This window comes from Triticum aestivum, chromosome 7D, assembly GCF_018294505.1.
Source record: "Triticum aestivum cultivar Chinese Spring chromosome 7D, IWGSC CS RefSeq v2.1, whole genome shotgun sequence".
Lineage (NCBI taxonomy): Eukaryota > Viridiplantae > Streptophyta > Magnoliopsida > Poales > Poaceae > Triticum > Triticum aestivum.
The window spans coordinates 570,434,484-570,446,111 of NC_057814.1; the positions used below are offsets into that span (position 1 = coordinate 570,434,484).

The following is an 11,628-nucleotide window of genomic DNA, read 5'->3' on the forward strand; positions in this document are numbered from 1 at the left end:
ATATGTATTTTTTGTCATATATATGTATTTTTTGTCATATATATGTATTTTTTGATATATATATATGAGAAACGATGTTCATAGAATATTTACCAAGTATATATGTATTTTTGTTCATAGCATTTTTTCCATTTATATATGTATGTGGCTATAGATGGATATATATGAGAAATGATGATCCATGGAAAAATTTTATATATGCAAAAGTTACATTTTTAGAAAAGTTTTATATATCTAGCTAGGAAAGGAAGAAGAAGAAAAAGAAGGAGAGGAAAAACGAAAATAAGAAGAGGAAGAAAGGAGAAGAAGAGGAGAGAAAGAAGAGGAGAAATAAATACGAAGAAGAAAAAAGAAAAAAAAGAAGAGGAGAAGAAGAAAGGAATAGAGAAGAAGAAGAGAAAATAGTATTTTCTCTCCTTCTCCTCTATTCCTTTCTTCTTCTCCTCTTTTTCTTCTTCTTTTTTTCTTCAATCTTCTCCTCTATTAATATCTTCTTCTCCTCTTTTTCTCCTCTATTAATATACCCCGTGTCCCGATAACTTCAACACGAGGGGGGGGGGTTCGACCTACCCCCTCCCCGATAACATTATTTTCCCATGTATGTATGTCGTCGTTGTCGATATAACCCCCTCCCGGATAACTTCGACTGTGATAACTTATACCACGGGAGCACCCCCGGTCCTCTCGCTCGACCAAAACTCTCGAGGACACCCAAACCCTAGAAAAAAACGATGTCGGTCTCCTACCCCCTCCCGCCGCGCCCCTACCCTTGAAGCGTTGCCGAGGCCACCCCAAACCCGGAATAAGCTAGGTCTACGTTTGCACTAATATATCCACCTGCTGTCATGTTGTGTAATAATTGCCATGTTGTAATATTTGCAGAAACAATGGAGCACGGACGAGACGAGCAAGCAGAAGAGGTGTTGGGGGACATAATCTTAGCCGGAGGTGATATCTTGTCGTATCTTAACGACAATGATGGTCTGGAAGAACAGGGTGAAGAAGCAGGCTACGGTGATCGAAGAGTGGAGGAGGAAAGACATGATTATGATGGCTCCGGTGACCCAATGCTGGTGCAAGAAGGAGCCCGTGGTGACGGCTCCGGTGACCGAACAGAGTCCGGCCAGGTAAATATATTAGTTAAGCCTGTGCTGACTAGCTAATTGATGCATTCATTGTTTTGGTATGTACACATATTAATTAACTCTCGTCTTTCTTCTTTTTTCTAGCCCTCCGGATCGAGCACAACTTCGGTAAAGAGACGAGGCCCGAAGAGAAAGTTGCGCTCGGATGAAAGGTTTGAGATCACAGCAATCGCGCGCGACGGCCAACCGATTGAACCCATCCGGACAAAGGAAGCATTTGCTGCTCAGTGCGGGGTTCTTGTTAGGGACAAGATCCCGATCAGCATCCACCAATGGTATAAGCCTAAGAAGGAAGACCCTGAGGTGTCTTATGTCAATGATATGCAGAAAGATGATCTTTGGACTGAGCTGAAGGCAAATTTCACCCTACCGCCAGAGGAGGATCCGGAGAAGCCAGTTAAAGAGCAATTAATCAAGTATCATGCTCTTAAGAAGATGGCAGACCTATTCAGGAGGTGGAAGAATGAGCTGAAAACGTTTGTCGACAAAGAAGAGACACCAGAATTCATCGGCCGGTATGAGAAGATCAGAGATCACTGGCCCGCATTTGTGGCCCACAAGACATCGGAAAAGAGTAAGAAGATGTCAGCGACAAACAAGAACAATGCTGCGAAGAAGAAGCTTCACCATCGCACGGGGTCAGGTGGCTACCTCAAAGCCCGCCCTAAGTGGGCCAAGGCTGAGAATGATCTGCTTGAAAAAGGGATCGAACCACAAACAATGAACTGGCCAGACCGTTGCCGGACTTGGTTCTTCGGGGCTGGCGGAAAATTGGACCCTGTATCAGGGAGGTGCGTTTGGACGAACGAGCTTTTGAGAATACCAGTCAAGAAGATTCAGCAATATATCGATGCAGCGCAGGAAGGGACGTTCGTTCGAGACAGAGAGAACGACGAGCTCACAATGGCCCTCGGGAATCCTGAGCACCCTGGACAGACACGAGGCACGCCAGGCTCCGTTCCGTGGAAGGCTGGTTTTACGGACGCGGGCGGTTACAAAAGCCAGGAGAGGAGGAAAAAAATGGAGCAAACCCAAATTCAGAAGCTGCACGAAAGGGTTCAAGCGCTAGAGGAACGAGACGGCAATCGACCTGCCTAAACTACCCTCGAAGCTACCCCGCCATCTCAGCGGAGAAGCAGCGTGGCTTCCACCGAGCTGCTTCAGCCGGAGCATGTCTTGACGGCTCCTGCTAGCTACCCCGTGGATGCTATCACGGAGTCTCAACATTGCCACCTTATGGCGCAATGGCAGAACTTCAAAGTCAAGGCGGCTGCTGGCTCTGTTTTACCTCCTGAACCCGGCGCAACCTACCACTGCCGGCCGATTCCAGAAGGATATGCTAGGGTGATGGTGGATGAAATAACGGAGGGATTTGAGAACCTCCAGCTTGACCACCCTACCGGTGAAGGGGAGACTCGGCTAGGTTTAGCTCTGAAGACTCCATGCCTATGGCGGAAGGAGCTCATTAACCTTCCGAACTGGACGCCTCCGGCGAGTAAGGGCACTCCGCCGCCTCCTCCTCCGACGAGTGATCAGGGCACTCAGCCTCCTTCTCCGGCGCGTGGCGGCACTCCGCCTCCTCCTCCGGCGAGTGATCAGGGCACTCAGCCTCCTTCTTCGGCGCGTGGTGGCACTCCGCCTCCTTCTCCGCCTGCGCCGACGTGCCAGAGCAGCCAGCCTCCTCCTTCTCCGCCTCGTCAGCAAGGGCGGAAGAGACCCGCCGCCGCTCCGGCTGCTCCGGCGCATCGTAGTCCTTCTCCTCCGCCTCGTAAGCAAGGAAAGAAGACAGCCGCAGCCGCTCCGTCTGCTCTGCCGGCGTCTAGCAGTACAGCTGCCAGAGGCGGGAGGCAATACAGATTCGGTCCTTCTCTGAAGACTCCTGAGAAGTTACCATACGAGAGGACCGAGGAGGAAACCACGAAGATCGTGCGAGCCGAAGTGACGAACTTCTTTGAAGGGGTGAAAGCAAAGAAACATCCACCTCCGCAGGAGAAGGTAGATCCGGTGAAAGCAAAGCGCACTCTGGCTGCCCTGACAAAACCACCAAAGTCTTCGCCGAGAGGCAACTATGAGCGCATTCTTGCAAAGACATATGCCGAAGCGGAGCGGTCGGGAAGTACTGTCAGTGATCAAAGGTTAAAAGAACGACGAGCTGGGAAAAAAATTGCCCAGCTCGGCGAACAAGCGAACCAATCGTGCCCCCCGCTCAAGGAGTCTAGCGACATCGTCGCTAATGATCCGAGGATGGTGCCTGGTTATAGCAATCTTGGAGATTACCTGCCCGACGATGTACATTATGAAATCATGGAGGTGGACGAACACAAATACCATTAGGGAAGCCTCTCGTCAAAGATGAAAGATCTCTAACAATGATGATGCGAAGATTACATGATTGGTACATGAAAACCTGTAGAGAGTCTGATGGGATGAATACTTTGACGCTAAGAGTTAAACCGGAGCATGACCTCGTTGGAATTGAACTGCTGAATGTTCCATTTGAGGAGTTCTTCCAGTTTTTCAATCAAAAGGCCCTCGATAAATCAATGATCACTTGCTACTGTCTGTAAGTAGTACTACTTCTGTCATTAAGTCTCTCTATATAGGTCAGCTCTTTCATTGCATGTATTTATAATTATCCTCACTATATTATGCAGATTGAAGATCGCCGAATTGAAGAAAAGACAAATCCGTGATATTGGGTTCATTAACACAAATCTCATAGATGCAACTCAGGTTAAATATCATGCCGAAGATACCGAGGCCAACTTGCTACGATCGTTGGTAATAAATGAAAACAAAGATATAATACTCTTTCCTTACAACTTCAAGTGAGTGTTACTGTCTTGTGCATATTCGGTTTCCCTTATTAGTCCAGGTTATGGTAATGTAATTGATGACTTATGCATGCATGCGCAGCTTCCACTATATTTTCCTAGAGATTAAGCTTGAGCAGGGAGTAGTAACCGTCTTAGACTCGAGACAAGATCCCCACGACTATGTGGACATGACTCAAATACTCGAGAAGTAAGTTAAATCGATCATTATCCACCATATCAGCAACTTTGTTCATTTCCTGATATCAAGTAATTGTTTTCTTTGTCTGGCAGGGTTTGGAGAAAATTCACCAACAAAGCTCCGGGACTGCCGAAGAAGCTGCAATTTAGACACCCGAAAGTAAGTACTATAGTAGCATGTTCCGCGCATCTCCTAGTGATTCAAGCGCTAGTTTCATCAATACCATTTAGCATGCTTGCTTATCAGTTTGATTGACCTCTATTTCTTGTAAAGTGGTTGTGGCAGGAACAAGGGAATGATTTCTGTGGATACTACGTTTGCGAGTCCATCCGCCACACGACCTGTGAGCGGATCTACTCTGACGAACAATATGAAGTGCATAAGCAATAATATTCACAATTTTATTTTATTACCATCATTTGTGTCGAGTTTCATTTATTCATATATATATGTATTGACCCCCTTCTTCAAATTAGATATTTCGGATGCGGGATGAACTCCTAGCACCAGATCGTATACGAGCAATTCAAGAGGAATTGCCGGCATTCTTCCTTGACCACGTGATCGCTGAAAACGGAGAATACTATGTGGACCCTGTGTTCTTACAATTTAATTAGGAGATTATATTGTAAGAGATAATTATTGTATATATGTAGCCGGTAGTGTCAGATAGATATACGAGAACTTGTTGTTCGACCAATCTCTCGGAGAAGGAGAGGTGGTCGATATCACTTCTCTCTGTATGCATATGTTCATGACGATCTTCTGTTTCTTCATTTGCTTACTAGCTAGCGTGTCTAGTCCTCTCCATACGTATATAGTACGTAGCGTCGACCAAGCACGGAGATAAGAGAGGACACTTCTCTCTATTAATTAGCTAGCTAACACAATATATAAAACACCTAAATTAACCCCCAAAACCCCCAACCCCCCCCCCTTCAAAAAAAAAAAACAAAAACCCCAGCCCCTGAAATGCTGACGCGTGGATGTCTATTGGTCCCGGTTGGTGTCACCAACCGGGACCAAAGGCCCCCCGGCCTGGGCTGGCCGCAGCGGCCACGTGGAGGACCTTCTGTCCCGGTTCGTGTAAGAACCGGGACTAAAGGGTTAGAGCATTAGTAACGACATTTTAGTCCCGGTTCGAAAACCGGGACAAAAGGCCCTTATCAACCGGGATAATAGGCCCTTTTTCTACCAGTGGACCCAATTCGCCATGGAAGGCCACTCCAATATGATCGCTGGTGCCGTCGGACTCACCGCTGCTCCCGTCGGACCCGCAATGGTCCCTATCGTGATTCCCGTCAGAACAATAAGAAGAAGGTTGCTCCCCCGCCAACCTTTCCACAACTATGTATTCATGTATGCACTTTTGTTTGTGGTTGTGATGCACAATTCTTGCAGCTTGATATGCTGAACTTGATTTGAATAGTTGATTTGACCTTGAATTTGATATGTTGTTTCATTATTTGTGTTGTGATCTCACAAAGTCTATCACGACATGTTTTGTTTCAACATCTATATGCAACTTTGGAGTACAAGAGAAGAAGGAAATAAATTAGGCATCACTTTTTCATCACCTGTTGGAGCAACAGCAGTCGTGCTGCCCAAAAATCTTCTCTTTCCCACCCTGAAAATAATTTTAGGTCACCAACTTATTCATGATGGTGCTCTTAGGTTCGGTCCACCACCACCACGCTTTCGTTCAGTCTTGTGGAGCACTCCACCTCGAGAGGTCCTCCACAGCGCTTTGATCGTTGATTGGCATTTCGACGCTCGCACGAAAAGTAGTGCAGCGAGGACCAAATTAGCACTAGCCTTGCTTGCCAGACTTGCTCACTCACTCACTGTACAGAGAAAAACCAGGCACTGCTAGTTTAGAAAAAAAAAGGTCCTTCGGTTTTTATTAGAAAATTCATAATTTGAAAAAAAAATTATGAATTTAAAATGTTCTCGGACTTAGGAAAGTGCAAAAATTCCGAAAAAATTACAAGATTGAAAAAATTTTTGGATTATTTTAAATCACAAATTTGGATAAATGTTTATGATTTTTTTAATGTTTGAACATTTAAATATTTTCAGGAACTTAAAAATGTTCATGAATTTGAAAATTTGTTCATGGATTTTCATTATGTATTATTTTAAATTAAAATAAAAAAATAAAAAAAAAGGTAAAATAAATAAAGTGACAAAACAAAACACAAATTATTGAAAACATTATAGAAGGTTCCCAAAACCGGTGGAGAAGAGATAACATGGGCCGTCAGCCACTTAGAACCTAGCGGAGGAAAAGGTAGAGGGCGCCCTATACTAATAGGCATGTCTTTGACGCGTTAAGCGCCAAATAAGATTCCACCTCTACCTCTGCCTCTCATGAGTCTCATCTATGTTACAACTGCATCTTAGTGTTGGAGTGCTCCACAAAAAAAATATGTACAATATACATAGGGTGGCCTTTTGGCTCTAGGGTGCATATGCTCTTGGATGAACAGTAAATTCAAATTAATAGTAAATAAAATTTTAAAAAACTACTTCTTTGTGTAGTTGTTCTTGTTAGTATAACAAGCGTGCTTGACAATTTTCATGCGAAAAGGGATAATAGTGCTTCATCTGTGGAAAACCAAAAGTGTACCATTTGGAGGTAACATTTGATGTTTGACTTTTTTTTGAACAGGTCAAAATGCTTAAACTTAATTTACCCAAAAAATAATTTTTTTAATATGCTCTTTCTTACCTTCCCTTTTCACATGAGAGATAAGAGTATAAAATAGATCTGAGCCATTGATTGCATCAAGTAGTGGGTTTGATTCACTCTTACCTTCCTACCTCCCATGTGAAAAGAGGAGTAGGAGGGAGCGTGTTAAAATTGCACAACAAACAATGATCCCATCTATTTTGTTTTTCAACTTTTTTTGACATTTGCAAAAACACTTTTTGGTGTGAAGGATGCTCCCAGGAGTCGAGTTGGATTAGTAAGCTGCAATTTTCATCTATTCCTAGTCAGCCTTGTGGAGCTTTCGGTCGACTACTATTTGTATGTAGTTGCCAAGGATTTTTTTTTAGAATGCACGGGTATAAATATGTACAATAATATATGCCTAATAAGCTGCAGTTTTCATCTAATTAGGGCCTGTTCTGATCTCCTCCCGCTCCTAGCTTCCCAAAATTCTGGAGCGAAACCGAGCCGAACGATTTAGCCCCGAGAAGCTGGCTTCGGGAAGTTGTGATCGATCGCAGTGTTAAAATCTGGAGCGAGGTCGGCTCAACTCCACAAAAACGAAAAGATGGAGTTGGATGATATTACGGCAGAACTGCCACCGCTACGCTCGTAAGGAAAACGAATTGGTACGTAAAGAGAACTGTTCGCTCTCCTCTCTCCCTCGAACTGGGTTGTTTCAGCTGGCCCAAATGCCTCCGAACAGGCCAGATTTTGGTTAACTGGGCTGCCAGCCAATGGAGCCGAACGTATCGTGATTGCCAGGCAGAGCAGAAGCTAGCGTGAGAAGCTGGTATTTGAGAAGTTTTGTGAAGTTGGAGGAGATCAGGACTGGCCCTTACTCTTTGAGCATATTATCCCATTCCAATCTACCACTACTCCCTCTCTGGTTGGGTTTATAACTCGGGCACAGATTTCTAGGTCTTCAGTTTAACTAAGAAAACATATGTAATATCTCATAAAAAGTACGTGTTTGAAAACTTTATTCGATGAGAAATCTGTTGTTTTTGTGTCATAGTAATATAGTATAATACATGTTTCACAAGTTAATTTGCATGCCTAAGCCAAAAAGGCTCAGATAATCACCACCTGAAACAAAATATTACTACTATGCTGGTGCGTGCATACTAACCCTTGCCGACCTTGCTACTCCAAGAAACAACGTATGTATACAAGCTGCTGCAAATCCAAAGCGGTTTTGGGCTGGACAGGAGGTCTGAATGGTACTACTGCAAACTAGCAAATGCACTGCACTGCAAACCACCCTAGCTACCTGCAGTGAACTGGATTAAGATGTAATGTTCAAAACCGTCCATTTGGCCCTTGAGAGTCGAGTAGAGACTACATCGATCAGCAGCTAGTATATTTTTTTAGTTTCATATGCATATACAAAATGCAAGTCCTTGGCCTCATGGGGGGCATCTAAGGTGCACGAGCAGTTAATTAACTGGGTCACCCCGGAGACCACACCCAAGTGGCGATGCTTAGTTTAGCCACCAATCTGGTCAGGAAACTTAATTAATAATTTGCTTATTGCATACACCTTTCACCTTTGGGTTGGGAGCGACCAGGTCCAAGTAGAGTGGATGTGACCTAAGCCACATTTTCAAGGATGATGTCATCACTAAGCAAGTAACACCCCGATTTCCAATTGCTTGATTAACAAGGGTAAACTATCAAGAATGTTTGGACATGAGGAGGATGCATGACAAGTACACCACCACAATGCACAAACCCAAATTGCATATTTTTTATTGTGCCTATAGTTGTATGCTCAATTATTCAAGCCAATACGATAGTTAAATACTTAATAATTAGCTTGCTCGTAGCCCCTATATTATTTCTCAAAAAAAAAAGTACCAAATAGCTAGCTTCATCATCTGGCCCAATTACACGGAACTAAGAGCATCGCCGGTCCCCCAAATCCTTCTTAAACTTTTCGTAGACGCGCCCGGTCCGTGAAGAGAAGGAAAAAAATGACCCGACCGGACCCCTCATATCATCCCTATATGTCCGGCTTGTCCACGAACCCTCGTAATGAGACAAAATATAGGGAGGATATGAGGGCTCGCGGACACGCCCAGTCAATCCCCGCGGCTCACCCCTGACCATCTTTTCTCTTTCTTTTTTCTCTCTCTTCATCACCATCAATCATATGCAAATGACCGGACATATAAGAGAAAAAATGAGGAGCACGATGTATAGAGGGACAAATACGGGCTCAAAACAGACACGCTTGGACATTGACCGGGCTCGTCCATGGAAGTACAGGGCCCGAATTTGCTAAGTCCGGTTGTAGATGCTCTAAGGCTACGTACTACCCAATAATATTAATTACTCCTATGGTAAGTTGTACTGCTACCTGCTCTTAGACTTGTACGACCATCTGGCCAGTTCTCTTCTCCAGCTTGCATTCCATGTCTAATTAACACCAATCAATTATAACACTAATTCTGTAGTTGATTTCTCTTTAATTTGTGTATACTCCATCTAATTTTGCTGGTCTCTATACCTATATATAGCTCAAATAGCTGGCATGTCTCTTTATTTTCCAGGTAATGTCTATGCCGACTTGTTCCAAGTGAGACAAAGTTAATTGGCAGTTGACCTTGTCGTTCATCATCCATCGATCCTCTCTTGTCTCTAGAGCTTATCATGGCATGTATATACTTGTATAGTGCCACTGAGCTTGTACCTGCAAGTGGCACTGATTATCTAGTACCCACTATCTATCTATGCACATCTGTCACATCCATGACTTCTCATCACATGATTTGTTTAAGGTAACCATCTGGTTTAAACCACTGAACTTGACCAGGACTTTTTCTTGCAAGCACAATCTTCGCAAATTACCGCGTTAAGAAGATTTACACCGAGCAAACAAACGTAACCTACAAAACTTGCTAAACTTACGTAGATTGTTTAAGGTGTATATCCAGTAGATGTGGCATTACTGAGTGATCTACCGTGCGTACGTGTTGACTTTCCGAGTCCATTGTCGTTTGTACGGCAATTAGTACATACTCCTATATAAGTATGCTGTACGCTGACGCCGATTAGCTTTAGATTGAACCGATCGCAACTAGTGATTGTCATTGCTTCATGGTTTCACATGCACCTGCTTGGCTGCTTCCTAGTGCGCAATTAGCATGAAATAACGCGTGACACGTCAGACATGCATGCCACCAGCTAGCCAACCGAACCGAAATGTCTATTGGATCAAAGAGAGTTTGTAGACCGTACGTCCTCATGATCACTAGAAATCAACGGCTGAGATTAGCCACCAAGCGAGAGGAGTGCCGTGCATGGGAAAAGTCTAGGCGTTGACGACTTGGCGCGCAAACCACAAAGATCCCATATTCCCATCTATATATACACACACATGTGAAGGCGTGCTTCTGATTGGGATTAACCAACAGATAGATCGACAAGTTGAGCTGAGGAATAAGATAGATCAATGGCGTTGACGGCCGCGCTGGGGAGACGGGGAGCGGAGCAAGATCGGGACGGCGGCGGCAGCAATGGTGGCAATGACAATGGCGGCGGCGAGGCGAGGATGATCATGCGGGAGCACATGTTCGACAAGGTGGTGACGCCGAGCGACGTGGGGAAGCTGAACCGGCTGGTGGTGCCCAAGCACTTCGCGGAGCGGCACCTCCTCCCGCGGGTCCCCGGCGGCGCGGCGGGGGCGGCCTGCCCCGGAGCCGTGCTGCGGTTCGAGGACGGCCGGGGCGGCGGGAAGGCGTGGGCGTTCCGCTTCTCCTACTGGAGCAGCAGCCAGAGCTACGTCATCACGAAAGGGTGGAGCGCCTTCGTCCGCGACCGCCGTCTCGCCGCCGGCGACACCGTCTCCTTCTGCCGAGCCGGTGCGCGCCTCTTCATCGACTGCCGGAGGCGTGGCGCCGGGGTCGTCTCGGCGCCGACGACAAGGCTCCTCGTGCCAGTGGCGCTTCCGCAGCAGGCGACGTCGGACGAAGACAGGGCACCGCGCGGGCGGCGCCTCCGGCTGTTCGGCGTGGACCTCGAGCTCGCCGGTGCAGAGCGATAGCAGATTAATTACGCACATTACTGTTAGATCATCGAAGAAAGAAGATATGAAATTGAATTCCTGTAGTGTTCGTCAATGACAGTCTCAAGTTACTAGTAGTCTAGTAGTACGATGCTACGATTGATTGAGTAGTTAAATGACAATCTCAAGTTCCATCGACGATGCTGTCGCGATGCGGTCGTCGGCGTCTCCGCGCCGCAGCTCCTGCTCGCCGTTGTCTCCCTTGGCGGCGGCGGCGAGCTCCTTGGTCTTGCCCCAGAGGAACGCGTAGAGGCCGACGACGACGAGCGCCGCCCCGAGCACGCCATCGAGGCAGAAGTCGGTGACGAGCACGACAGCGTCGACGGCTGTGGTGGCCACAAACGACAGGGAGTTGAACACGGGCGGGTACACAGGTCCGCGGCCGCGCCACGGCCTACGGCATGAGCACGAACGTGGCGCCCGTGTTGAACACCCCAGAGCAGACCACAGTGACCAGGCGCAGGTCCCACTGCAGCCTCCACTCCGCCGCCCAGCCATGTCTGTTGGGCGGGCACCAGGGCGAATGGCACGGTGGCGGCCCCGGCGGACTGCAAGCTCCCCGCGCGGCGCAGGTGAGCGCGGTGGCCCAGTACGGGGACAGGAACACCTCGGCGACGTCCACCGCTGCGCCGAGGAGCTTCATCCTGACGGGCCAGTGGGAGGGGGAGAGGCGCTCCGCCAGCAGC

The 11,628-nt window shown here is 46.6% G+C and overlaps 1 protein-coding gene across 1 annotated transcript; it reads left to right on the forward strand.

Annotated features, from left to right (window-relative positions):
• Window positions 1-10,310: 10,310 nt before the first annotated feature.
• Window positions 10,311-10,921, forward strand: LOC123171304 (B3 domain-containing protein Os06g0107800-like). The gene has a single exon (XM_044588865.1). The coding sequence runs from the start codon at window positions 10,331-10,333 to the stop codon at window positions 10,919-10,921; it is 591 nt and encodes a 196-aa protein (XP_044444800.1). The 5' UTR covers window positions 10,311-10,330.
• Window positions 10,922-11,628: the final 707 nt, after the last annotated feature.